The 13,861-nt window shown below is 47.3% G+C and overlaps 2 protein-coding genes across 5 annotated transcripts in view; both read left to right on the top strand.

Moving 5' to 3' along the window:
* The window catches only part of med24 (mediator complex subunit 24), a 590,098-nt gene that overhangs the window by 309,889 nt on the left and 266,348 nt on the right, over nucleotides 1-13,861 (top strand). The gene's annotated exons all lie outside the window — the stretch shown is intronic.
* LOC139233763 (gasdermin-A-like) overlaps nucleotides 1-13,861 on the top strand; it is a 66,352-nt gene that overhangs the window by 23,630 nt on the left and 28,861 nt on the right. Inside the window, exons 2-4 of one of the 4 annotated variants that reach the window (XM_070864249.1) lie at nucleotides 5,281-5,447; nucleotides 10,299-10,510; nucleotides 12,611-12,803. In XM_070864249.1, coding sequence (XP_070720350.1) covers nucleotides 10,300-10,510; nucleotides 12,611-12,803 — 404 coding nt within the window. In that variant the 5' untranslated portion in view covers nucleotides 5,281-5,447; nucleotide 10,299. Of the gene's footprint in view, nucleotides 1-5,280; nucleotides 5,448-5,645; nucleotides 5,764-10,298; nucleotides 10,511-12,610; nucleotides 12,804-13,861 lie in introns of those variants that run through there. The other 3 variants (XM_070864248.1, XM_070864250.1, XM_070864247.1) reach the window with 3 other exon arrangements.

The raw sequence follows: 13,861 nt of genomic DNA, 5'->3' as shown, positions 1-13,861 counted from the left end.
GGCCTTCCGCGAGAGGTGGCTGCCGGAGGGACTGGAGTGCATCATCATCCCCGGCAACCAAATTTTAATTTGACCATAGTTTTTCAAAAGTATAATTTGATTATTTGTTGGTTTTAGTGCCTCATTAACAAGGGGGCACTTGACTTAAATTTACTTTAAAATAGTTGTAGAGCTGTTGAGTTGGGAGTAGCTTAGCATGTGACGTGATGTTCACGAGACTCAATAAAACCCCAGCCAGTTGGGTTCAGGGGATCCATGATGAGGCAGGTGGTTGTGAGCTTGGTGGATGAACTGGTAATGTGTAGTGTGATTGTTAAACCTTTGCTAATAAACCAACTAGTTCTTAATAGCAATATGTTGCTATGGATTGTTAAGCAAAGAATCCATGGAGCAAATACATTACACCATATAACACATCATTTCGGGGGCCATTTTACTAAGCAGGCACCTGGGGGTGGGCAGTTAAAATCGCCTTGGCTGTTACCTGTCCAAAAGCCACCATGATCGCAACATCTGCAATTTTAACCTGCTCTCCTGAGGTCATTAGATGGGGTGGATTTAAATAAATCAGGAGATCATTAACCATGGCTATGTTTCCCACCTCAACACAACTGAGATTACTCCAGCAAGAAACTCAGATGGATTTAATAATGTATGTATAATTTGGCATGGTGGGACTCTATTAAGCCTAGCATAATTTTCACACTACTTCTTATGAAAGACTCAAGTTAAAACTTTCCTCTCTTTGTAATTATAGTTTACTTTGATCAATGACTGTTTACAAGAACACTTGCATTTATATGGTGCCTTTAACGTCCCAAAGCACTTCACAGAGACGGAATCAGACAAATACGAATGCTGAGCCAAAGGAGATATTCGGACAGGTGACCAAAAGCTTGATCAAAGAAGCACGATTTAAGGAGGGTGTTAAAGGAGCTGGAGAGGCAGAGAAGGAGAGGGAGGGCATTCCAGAGCTTCAGGCCTAGGCAATGAAGGTATGGGTGCCAACGGTGAGTCGATGGGAGGGCCAGAGTCAGAGGAACAGAGAGCCCTGGGATCAAGGCTACGAAGGGGTCAAAACATGCCGGTGACATTATTTCATCGGAGGCTCTAGGGGTTTGTAAGCCAATGTAGATCAGCAAGGACAGGGGTGTTTAGAGGGGATTTGCACAATCAGTAGTGTGGATTGACATGTTATGATTTCGTATTATGGTCACGTGTGTGTGTGCGTGCGCGCATTTACGAGGGGTGTGCGCATGTAATACTGTGAGGGTATGCATGTGTTTGCGGTGTGTACATGTGTGTTGGTGTGCGTGCATATGTGTGTGGCTGCAATGGTGTGTTGTAGTACGTTTATAATTAAATACATAACTCAATAATTATTGCAGACTACGGGAGGCAGTTAGCTGGTGTTTGGTTATTTTAAAATGCGATTCCAAGTATGATTGGCATTATGCAGCTCTCCACTTTGAAGGCAGCTTGAAAGCTCCAGTTCAGCATTTTGTCTCTTGGGCTTTGTTTGAATAGCATTGCTGTTTGCTGCTCATTATGTTAATGTTTGCTAAAATTTGTTGGCACAAGCAATGATGTGCTGCCACTCAGAGACGGTCATAGCCTCTCCATTTGGGACTTTATTATAGTAGTGGGGCAGAAATCACATTGCACACGGTAAGGGCTGAGGTCCATTGGGGTTTGCTGTGGGATCGACATTGTGTCGAATCACTTTCTTTGTTATCGTGCAGCGGAATCACTGGATTCATTCCGGGGAGGGGGGAGACAACATTGCCACTTTGCCAATCCCCCAAAAAGTGGGTCTGAGACAGTGTTTAATGTCAGTGTAGTACAGTATCTGATAGGTCCTTACTACACAGTATAAATGCACACGAGGCCCATGCTTCAGAGAAGGTCAGTCTGTGACCTGTCCTTTATTCCTTAGCACTCAAGTGATGAAGGTGGGTGGAGCTTCCCCTTTTATACCTGAAGGTCCAGGTTAGGAGTGTCTCCCACCTAGTGGTCAGTGTTCTCACGGTGTACAACTTAGGTCAGATTATACATGGGTTACAATGCTGGTTGAATACATGACATCACCTCCCCCCCCAAAGTCTTATTGGGATCACAAGTTGAGTCTCTCTGGTGGTTTACGCTCCCTTGTAGAACGCCTGAGTTGGGGCTCCGGTTGTTGGGCGCTGGCCTGAGTGTCTGCTGTTTGCAGTGCCTCAGGCCTGTCCGGACTGCCCACAGTGACTGGGCTCACCTCACTTTGGTTCCTGTGTTCGGTCACCTGTGGTGGAGTGAGCTCTATATCGTGTTCTTCCTCTGCTTCTTCTATGGGGTTGCTGAACCTCCTTTTTGTTTGATCCACATGTTTGCGGCAGATTTGTCCATTGGTAAGTTTAACTACCAGAATCTTATTTCCCTCTTTGGCAACCACAGTGCCTGCGAGCCATTTGGGCCCTGCAGCGTAGTTGAGGACAAAAACAGGATCATTTACATCAATACATCACGCCCTCGCATTCCTGTCAAGGTAGTGATATTGTGACTGGCGCCTGCTCTCGACAATTTCTTTCATGGTGGGGTGTATAAGGGATAACCTGGTTTTGAGCGTCCTTTTCATTAGCAGCTCTGTGGGTGGAACCCCTGTGAGCGAGTGTGGTCGGGATCTATAGGCCAACAGGAGGCGTGATAAGCGGGTTTGTAGGGAACCCCCTTGGATTCTGAGCGTTCCCTGTTTGATTATCTGCACTGCTCGTTCTGCCTGGCCGTTTGAGGCCGGCTTGAACGGTGCCGTTCTAACATGGTTAATTCCATTGCCTGCCATGAAGTCCTGGAATTCAGTGCTTGTGAAGCACGGGCCATTGTCGCTGACCAAGATGTCCGGTAGACCGTGGGCGGCGAACATTGCCCGTAGTCTTTCTACCGTGGCAGAGGATGTGCTTGAATTTAAAATGTCACACTCGATCCATTTGGAGTAGGCGTCTACTACAACCAAAAACATTTTCCCCATGAAAGGATTTGCGTAGTCCACATGGATGCGTGACCAAGGCTTGGCGGGCCATGGCCAGGGGCTAAGTGGGGCTTCCTTGGGCGCATGGCCCAGCTGGGCACACGTGTTGCACCTGCGAACACAAAGTTCCAGATCTGCGTCTATCCCTGGCCACCAAATGTGTGACCTGGCAATTGCCTTCATCGTGACAATGCCCGGGTGCCCATTGTGGAGTTCTCTGATGAACACCTCTCTGCCCATCTGGGGCATGACTACGCGGTTTCCCCACAGTAGGCAATCGGCCTGAATCGAGAGTTCATCCTTGCGCCTGTGAAATGGTTTAAATTTCTCAGGGCATGCCCTGTACGTGGCTGCCCAGTCCCCATTTAGTTCATGACAGCAAGCCAACTCCTCCCCAGTAGTGTGGGACCGTCCCCTGGGACAATCCAGAGTGGCAACCTGTTCTCCGAATCTTTGTGGGTCACGACTACCGTGGCGCTGCCTAGCACCGGAATGATCTGCTTTGTGTAAGTCCGTAGCTGTGCATCAATCGGCGATAATTTTGGCCTCCTGGCCTTGGATGCCCACAACTTTTCAAACTGTTTGATACCCATCAGGGACTGGCTGGCACCCGTGTCTAACTCCATTGATACTGGGATGCCATTGAGGAGCACTTTCATCATTATCGGTGGCGTCCTGGTGTATGAACTGTATAAGTGCTCCACATGAACTCGCTGAACTTCAGCTTCCAGCGATTTCCCCCAGTGTCCATTTCTGCAATTTCTGCAGGTATTTTGTTCATCTCTGCAAACTCCGGCTGAATGTGTGCCTCCACGCCTCCAGCATGAGTTGCGGTTTGAAACAAAAGGTCCCTTGCCAGTCGATCGTCCCTGACTGCCCCTGTTATTGTCCTTGAGTGCACCATTAACAGGTGTTGATGGCCCCATTACTGGCCGCATTGTCCCTTGCAATGGCGTGAATCGCTGTTCAGCTTGCCATTGTCTCTGTCGAACTCCCCCTCTGGGTTCGACTACATGTTGGGGCATGCCTGACTGCCCTTGTCTGCCTGGAGAACTGTGTGATGCTTTAACAATGTTGAATCTCTGTCCCAACCATTCCTTAACACAGTACCTCTCGTCTGTTCTTTTAGTGGCCATGCTCACGTGGTTTAAATCCCAGTTTCTTGTCGCCATTGATACGTCCTTACTACACAGTATAAATGCACACGAGGCCCATGCTCGACAGAAGGTCAGTCTGTGACCTGTCCTTTATTCCTTAGCACTCAAGTGATGAAGGTGGGTGGAGCTTCCCCTTTTATACCTGAAGGTCCAGGTTAGGAGTGTCTCCCACCTAGTGGTCAGTGTTCTCACGGTGTACAACTTAGGTCAGTTTATACATGGGTTACAATGCTGGTTGAATACATGACAGTATCAATGACCTCAATTGTAACCTCCCACCCGCCGATGGGCAGGAGAGTGTGGGGGAGGGGAGGGGAGGGTTCAAAATATCAGGACGGGGCAACCTGCTCCAAATCCCGCCCCGTTAAATTTGAAAGAGCGTAATTCAGGGCACGGACGAGGCTGCTGCAAAAGGCATTGCAAAGTCACAGCCTGGTGACATCATCAGCGCCATAAGTTAAATTTAAGAGAAAGCAAGGCTTCCGTTAGGGGGCGGGGCTACAATATGCCCCGCATCCTACTCGTCTCCCCATTAATAGTGGGGTCAATGTTGCTGACTTGTTTTTTTTAAACTTATCCCGCCCACATCATTATACATATAAATGTTTTTATTTCACATGTCACTTTCAATCCAGCTAACAGAGTAAAAGATCAGTGGAATCTCGATACGTATTGCAAATATTAAGCGACTGGAATTAAAAGCATCATTTATATGTGCATTGACAGTTCTGGTCTTGTCTGGTATAAAGAGAGGCACACTGAACGTTTGAGTACGCACTACAGAGAACATACTCCACCCATTCTGAGTCTCCAGATTTCAGGAAATACAGAAAGTATAATTTACTGAATTGTCCTATAATTATTAAATAAATGGAGGTATCTAAATATCTCTGTCACCCCTGGTTTCCTACAGATGTTCAAAGCATCTCCAGCTAAAAAGGGAACAAGGCATAACTGGGAGACATAATTGCCTTTACATATAACTGTAAATGTTAATTTATATGTAACATTTAAGATTATGGAGCAATTCAGTAGACTAGTCTTTCCCTTTAAGGAATATTCACTTTTACCCATGCATACATTGCCTTTTTTCTGTTTTGTCAAACTTTTGTTATGCAGAGGGAAGAGTTTCAAATCAAAGGATCCTCTGAATAAAATTGTGTTTGATGAGCATTCAAGAGAGACATCCATTCAAAGCTGGAAAAAAGTGAACTGAATCATTCTGTTTGGGGAGAGATGTGGTTTACCCAAAAAGTTTTTGACTAACTTATAATTACTTCATACAGGTACAATGTAATTTAATACATCCTGTCAGTTTATATTAATGTGTGACGTATGTAGGATATCATCATACTGAAAATGACACCATGTTCTTCTTCCTTTACACCCCTCCCCCAACCCCTCAAAAAAGTTTGTGAAATAATTTTCAGGAAGGGTGTCATGAGATTGGTATTTCCGATTGGAATTTCCTCAGTTTCTGTGAAGGTTTAAAAGCCTGAGAAGCATCAGTTAACAGCACAACCTTGGGCTGAGACAAGAACTGCGGCACAGTAAGGAATGTGAATCTGTGGATTATCACTTTAGTGTTCGGGGAGAGACAGAGTATGTGTACAGGATGTGTGCGACCATCACTGAAAGACTATGTTTGTTTTAACCCATTGGATTCAAGTGGTTTTGTTTCATCTTTGTGTGTGAGAGAGAGAGGGATAGAGAGAGAGGGATAGAGAGCGAGGGATAGAGTTAGAGGAATAGAGTTGGGGGGGGGGGGGGGATAGAGTTAGTGGGGAAGAGTTAGAGGGGGGAGAGAAAGAATGGGAGCAAGAGAGAGGGGAGAGTTGGAGGGGGAGGGGGAGAGGGAGAGGGAGTGGGAGCGGGGGAGAGGGAGCTGTATTTTAGATGTTAAAGGGACAATTTTAACCCACCCGATGGGAACGAGCTAGGCAGGTGGATAAAATGGTGCTCGCGCTCTCCCCTCCGTTCCCAATAGACTCCTGTCCGTCACCGTTTTAGTGTCAGGTGTGCTCGCCGCAGGCAGGCATGAACCTCATTAATATGTAAACATGGCACCTATGACGCAAGTAGGGCTCCAGCGCAATTTTAACTGATGGCGTAAATTGTGCCCAGTGCTGGACCCGCTGGTGGAGTGGAGGAGCGGAGCCCGAAGAGGCCCCAAAAGTAAATTAATTTAAGGTTTTTTCTTGGGTTTTTTTGATGGCTGAGAGACACTGGAATGCTCTTTGTTGGGTTCACTATTTATTTGATACGGCTCACTGGACGGGCATTAGGACCCTGCGGGAGCTATTCACAGTTGCTGTACTCATGCTGGTTCATGCTGGTTTGGGGACTCCATTTTGGGTTGTATAAAAGCATAGTTAAGTTACATTTCTCCTGGCTCAGTTTGGCAGTTAGTTAGGCATACTCCTCTGAGCCCAGCAAGGAAAACCTGAGCTTCTATCGCCCTGGGCTACCCTCCCTCTTCCCTAACCACAATCCCCTCCGAACCCATCCCCAACTTCCCTTAGCGCCATGGATCGTCCCCGGCAATGACCTCCTGACCTCCCGTAATCCCATTCCCGCCCGCCGGCCAGCTGGGCCGTAACGCCAGTGTGCGCGGCAAGCTGATGGCCAACATGGAAGACTAGGCCCGGGAGTTCAGGTCCCATGCTGACCCCAGCCTCAGCCAGTGCCCGCTCGACTCCTGGCTGGAGTTAAAATCCAGGCTCAAGTGTTTGAAACCACACTGTGCGATATTAGTAACGAGCGCATTGGTGTGAAATCGTTCCAGGTGCTACTGTAACAGACGTGCAAACCCATGGGTCAGACCACCAGAAAAAGGAATCTAATTCGACCTGTCAATAAAGTTTTCTCTGTCAGTGCGTAAGGTGTACATTGCGCTGGCTTTATCAGAAGCTGTGTTAGTCGAGAATGTTGTAGCAAGGATCACCTAACTTTACTTTGTTGAATAATAACAGCATTTCATACATGCAGAGTGTCCACCTGAGAGTACGTCACGCGCTTTTAAAAATGTATTTATTCAGTCATGGGATGTGTGTGTTGGTGCTCATGCCAGCATTTGTTGCCCATTCCTAATCTCCGTGTTAGCGAGTCATATTGTATTGCAACACCATAGTGTGTCACTGATTTTTTTTTAACAACACTTTCATTGAACATTTTCCAAGAGGACTTTTCATTTCAGCCCCATGTTGCAAACAGCCTCACACTGAGGGCTGACGACTCTGCCACATTTTCCATTCTTCCCTCCTCCTCTGTTATTCTGTTCTAACCATTTACAGCTCCACTGGACCTCTTTACTTGTCCCGTTATCACCTCCATTTGCCATGTACCATCATCCCTTTTGTCAATGTGTCACTCCTGCCCTCCACCCTAACACAGGCCTTCCCTTCTCTGCCTCTGCACCTGCTTAAAAGCTGTTAAATCTCCAACTTCTTCCAGTTCCGATGAAAGGTCGTCGACCTGAAACATTGACCCCGATAAGCGAGCACATGCATTCGGCCACTCTGTGGCATTGAGGACTGGGTCTGAAAACAGAAAAGAGAAACAGAAGGGAGACAGACAGAGAGAGATGAAGATATACAATAAGACCAAGCTTTTAGTCATTTGGCCTAATATCAGGGTGGTGAATCGGGGCTGGAGGTTGATCGGGGGTGAATCGGGGCTGGAGGATAAGAACATAAGAAATAGGAGCAGGAGTAGGCCATACGGCCCCTCGAGCCTGCTCCGCCATTTAATATGATCATGGCTGATCTGATCATGGACTCAGCTCCACTTCCCTGCCCGCTCCCCATAACCACTTATCCCCTTATCGTTTAAGAAACTGTCTATTTCTGTCTTAAATTTATTCAATGTCCCAGCTTCCACAGTTCTCTGAGGCAGCGAATTCCACAGATTTACAACCCTCTGAGAGAAGAAATTTCTCCTCATCTCAGTTTTAAATGGGTGGCCCCTTATTCTAAGATCATGCCCTCTAGTTCTAGTTCAGTGGAAACATCCTCTCTGCATCCACCTTGTCAAGCCCCGTCATAATCTTATACGTTTCGATAAGATCACCTCTCATTCTTCTAAATTCCAATGAGTAGAGGCCCAACCTACTCAAACTTTCCTCATAAGTCAACCCCCTCATCCCCGGAATCAACCGAGTGAACCTTCTCTGAACTGCCTCCAAAGCAAGTATATCCTATCGTAAGTATAGAAACCAAAACTCCACGTAGTATTCCAGGTGTGGCCTCATCAATACCCTGTACAGCTGTAGCAAGACTTCCCTGCTTTTATACTCCATCCCCTTTGCAATAAAGGCCAAGATTCCATTGGCCTTCCTGATCACTTGCTGTACCTGCATACTATCCTTTTGTGTTTCATGCACAAGTACCCCCAGGTCCCGCTGTACTGCGACACTTTGCAATCTTTCTCCATTTAAATAACTTGTTCTTGATTTTTTTTCTGCCAAAGTGCATGACCTCACACTTTCCAACATTATACTCCATCTGTAAAATCTTCATCAGGGGTTAATTGGGGCTGGAGGATGATTGGGGGGGGGGGGTACGGGGAGTATAAATCGGGGCTGTAGGATGATCGGGGTGGGGTTATTGGGGGCTAGAGGATGATCGGGCGAGAATCGGGGCTGGAGGATAATCGGTGTGGGTGGGCGAGGGTGGTGCCGGGAAGGCACTCGGTGGGCCCGGAGAAGGGAGGTTGGAGAGGGGATTGGAGGCCTTGGGTAGGGGGATGGTGAGGTTGGGGGGTGAGCAGAAACCTCGGGGGGATGTCCGATCACGGGGCGGTGAGTGCGGCAGGGACCCTGGATCCAGCAGGAGAGTGGAAAGGCACTTAGCTCCTGGATCCCGCAGTCCCTGCCTCCCTTTGGCTGGCGGCTTCCCCGAAGCCGACCAGTTAAATTTGTCATTTGTGGATCACCATGAGACATGCCAACCTCATTCCAATATTGAAATGGATGCCCGCCTCCTGGGAGCTGGTTGGCTGCCTACCCCCCACCCTGCCTCCGTCAAAACCCAAAGTGGGCAGGTTGGAGGTGAGTTGGGACGGGATTAAGTTTTTTAACTCTTTAATCTCCCACTTGACCCCAACCCACCTGTTTTGGGGGGTTAAAATTCCCCCAACATCTCAGTCTTTGGCTCAGTGTCAGTCTTTGATGGAATATGCTCCTGTGAAGCACCTTGGGACCAGTGTTCCCTGCAAGCTGAGCTTTGTTCTGTGTGGCCTGTTTCTTTTAATGCGCGGTCTCTTTAACTTTCCGCGCATGCGCAGTATTCACAGTGTGAAAGTCGGTGAGTGGCCTGCACGGGACCGTCCCCATCACTGCGTGGCCGCGGACCCTTGCAGCTTAGAGGGAACAATGCTTGGGACGTCTAGCTACATTACAGACGCTGTGTAAACGCAAGTTGTTGTTGTATGGATGGGCTCTTGACCTCGACCAGGCCAACATCCCCAGCATTGAAGCACTGACCACACTCGACCAGCTCCGCTGGGCAGGCCACATTGTTCGCATGCCAGACACGAGACTCCCAAAGCAAGCGCTCTACTCGGAACTCCTTCACGGCAACCAAGCCAAAGGCGGGCAGAGGAAACGTTACAAGGGCACCCTCAAAGCCTCCCTGATAAAGTGCGACATCCCCACTGACACCTGGGAGTCCCTGGCCAAAGATTGCCCTAAGTGGAGGAAGTGCATCCGGGAGGGCGCTGAGCACCTCGAGTCTCATCACCGAGAGCATGCAGATACCAAGTGCAGGCAGCGGAAGGAGCGTGCAGCAAATCTGTCCCACCCTCCCCTTCCCTCAATGTCTATCTGTCCCACCTGTGACAGGGACTGTGGTTCTCGTATTGGACTGTTCAGCTATCTAAGGACTCATTTTAAGAGTGGAAGCAAGTCTTCCTCAATTCCGAGGGACTGCCTATGATGATGATGCTCCCTCAATTTTTCAAGTCGCCCCATTCCCAGTCTCTGTGACTTGGGAGATTGCCAGGCAGCGCCAGCAGGGAGAGAAGGGAAATCAGGAGAGTCACACCAAGCCAGCCATTGGATTAGAAGTTCAGCCACAACACAGGATTTGGACGCATTGTCTGGTGACATCTGATTGAATATATATTTTTCCTTATTTTAGGATGTTTAAAAAAGCAGTACTGCAACTTATTAAGCACCTCGATTCTGGAGGTGAATTGATCGCAGCAACCAGTCTGTGTGACTCGGAAAAGTTTAAGCCTTTGCACCTGGTGTACAGGAAAACGGGTGGCCCATTCTGGAGAAAACCAAAGTATGGCTCCACTGACTTCGAATTGAAACAGATACTGGTGGGTGAAGACAACTTGGTGCCAGGTGAGTTTCCTCCTGACCAAGTGTGTGCTCATTGAACAAAAGGGTCAGGGTCATCAACAAAACAGGAAAACGGGGGGCTAAATGGAGCGCTTTGTCCATGCTGCTGAGTTCTCTAACTTTTTTTTAATATCCTTACCTGGAGGTGTTGACTCGAGTTGGCCGAGTGTTTCAACAGTCCCTCTGCCGCCTCCCTCAAATGGGCCACCTTCACTCCCGAGACCAGATAGTGAGTCCGAAGGTTGTGGGTTCAAGTCCCACTCCAGGAACTTGAACATATAATCCAGGCTGGCACTCCAGTGCAGTGCTGAGGGAGTGCTGCACTGTCGGAGGTGCCATCTTGAGGATGAGACGTTAAACCAAGGCCCCGTCAGCCCTCTCCAGTGGACATAAAAGATCCCATGCATTATTTCAAAGAAGACCAAGGGAGTTTTCCCCAGCTGTCCTGGCCAATATTTATCTCATAATCAACATCACTTATCTGGTTGTTATCTCTTTGCTGTTTATGGGCCCTTTCTGTGTGCAAAATCTTACATTACAACAGTAACTATGCTTCAAAAATTCTTCATTGGTTGTAAAGCACTTTGGGACACCTTGAGGTTGTGAAATGCACTATATAAATGTAAATCGTTCTTTTATTTGACATCACAGGTGTGCCTGATCTTCCTTTATCTGACATTTGATTTTTAGCCCCTTTGGCATTAGGAGTAATTGGAATATCCCAATTGTTGCCTCAACTGAGACCACCTAATAGGACACAGATCATGTTTGAACCCGGATGTTCAGAAGCTTTTACCTCTAAGTTAATCGGGAGCACTCTTTTAAATGTAAGGGGCGAGAAATTTGGTTGATGGGTTTCTTAGGTGCTAAATTTAGCGGCTGGAGTTTTTTAGCGACGAGAACAGAAAAATTCAGTTTTTGCCCCTTGAGAGTGGAGCGGAGTGCTAAGGGAGGCGTTCCACACTCTCTCAGGGCGCTGGGCCGGGTGAGCAACTGAATATCCTGCGCTAAAGAGCCGGCCTCGGAGTGCCCTAAGAGAGGCCTCCCTGCAAAAACAAATCAGAACAAGAAACACAAAAAACATTCCCTATACGTTACTCACCCCAAATAAAGTGAAATCACAAAGATAATGTCGATCACACTTGCCTCATGCAGTCATTCCTTCCCTTAGCGCCCCAGGTCAGCCCTGCACTCCAGCTTTCTCTGGCGGGGTCACTATGGGATGCTACGGGTGCAACGCAAACCAAATGTTGTTTCCGTGACGATACCGGGGGCGTTGCTCCCGGGCGAGGCACCTCAGTGCCGAAGAGCGCGAATGGCGACGCTCGAGGCTGCAAACCCTTTAGCGCCCGTGTAGCGCCCCTCTCCCATCAATGTCACAGTTTTTGCTCATGAATGAACTGGGAGGTGACCAAACATGGCACCACGGCATCAATTTAGCAAAAAACGGTGCCTATTTGAAAGTCCAAGGGGGAGAAATTCGACTTGTGCCCAAAATGATTGGCAATTGCTCCGCGCCGTCCCGAGACCCAGCTAAGTTAGGCACTGGGCCTGATGTGAAAGGAAGTGACGAGCTGTGGGCACACACAGGAGACAAGGAGACCCTGCCACCTGCTCAGCCCGAGACTGTTTGCAGGTTGTTCAGACCATTCTAAAATATAAACCAAATATCGCAAGTCCGTGTTTTTAAACAGACAGCGATTTGCCCCTCTTAATTCTCCATCTTAAGGTGCGTTGTCATTGGTTATATAAATTCAATAAAGATTACAATGATTTGTCATCATTAGCAACGAAAACAGCACAACCACAAAACTGCTCCCTGTCCCATTTTGCCCCCCTTTTTTGGCTTGGAATTTGCAAAAGGTTGCAAAGCTAGATATTTCTTCCATTCCTCTCCTCCTTCCGCTTCTGCCTCTCCCCTTCTCTCTGGTACTTCGCACCAATGGTGCCATCGCTGGTAACAAGCCATTGCCATCACCAGCGGGAACGAGATTTCACTTGGCAGTTGCTGCTATGATTAAATAAACCACATAAAAAATGACTAGCGATGGGAAAATCTTGGCCACACGTGTTGCATTTTAATGAATGTTTATTTTCCTACAGTTTACCAGAACGATATGTCATTCCAATTCTCGGAGACAGTGGATGGCTCGATCAAAGGGAAGGGAAATCTCAAAGTCGACCCACTGGAAGCAAATGTTGCATTTAGGAAAGCTGATTGCAAAACCATCCAACTGCAAGGAACAAAACAATTTTATGTCAGTATTTCAGATCTCGCTGAAAGCCTGAAAAAACGGTAACGTACAATAATGAGGACGTACCTATAGTGGTCATTGTTGATTCTGTAGCTTTAAAAATGACCAATTGTTACTGTAATACAAACCTAATTGGCAGACAGCAAAAAAACAGCTGGTCCACCACCCTTGTCCCACACTCGTGATGGTCAGAGCATCACGACTCGTGTAATGTGTTGGCTTCATGGGTTCGTTGCTTAAGAATTCATAGCAACACATTACTATTAAGAATTAGTTGGTTTATTAACAAAGGTTTAACAATCACACTACACATTACCAGTTCATCCGCCAGCTCACAACTGCATACCTCATTGTGGATGACCTAGACCCAACTGACTGGGGTTTTATTGAGTCTTATGAACATTACGTGGCTGGCTAAGCCACTCACAATGCAACAGCTCCACAAAGCTGTGAGCATGCTCACAGTTGCATACATTACAACTCGACACTTCTTCCCTCCATCCCCACCCTTCCCACAGCCAGAGTGAGTAATTTGTCATCAGAGAACATTTCAGTACTTTTATAGGTAAATAAGGTTTATGTGTATTAAAATGAGCTTTATGGAACTCTTTAAAGGATTTTTTTCCTTCAGGTTGAGGAGCAGTGCAACTTCTCATAGTAAGTTGCATTCTTAATAGTCATAGAATCATTGAATAGTGCAGCACAGAAGGAGGCCATTCGGCCCATCGAGTCTGCACCAGGCACTTGGAAGAGCTATCCAGTTATTCCCACTCCCCGACTCTTCCTCATATCCCTACATTTTTTTCTCCTTCAAGTATTTATCCAATCCCCATTTGAAGGCTACTATTGAATCTGTACCCACCACCCTATCAGGCCGTGCATTCCAAATCCTAACCACTCGATGTATAAAAACATTCTTCCTCATGTCGCTTCTGGTTTTTTTGCCAATCGCTTTAAATCTGTGCCCTCTGGTTATCGACCCGTCAGCCATTGCAAACAGTCTCTCCAGGGTACATAGTCTTAGGATAAGGGGTAGGCCACTTAGGACTGAGATGAGGAGAAACTTCTTCACTCAGAGAGTTGTTAACCTGTGGAATTC

This window comes from Pristiophorus japonicus, chromosome 21 (genome assembly GCF_044704955.1).
Source record: "Pristiophorus japonicus isolate sPriJap1 chromosome 21, sPriJap1.hap1, whole genome shotgun sequence".
Classification (NCBI taxonomy): domain Eukaryota; kingdom Metazoa; phylum Chordata; class Chondrichthyes; family Pristiophoridae; genus Pristiophorus; species Pristiophorus japonicus.
The sequence above is the reverse complement of the archived record's forward strand: the minus strand, read 5'-3'. Positions and strand labels throughout refer to the sequence as shown.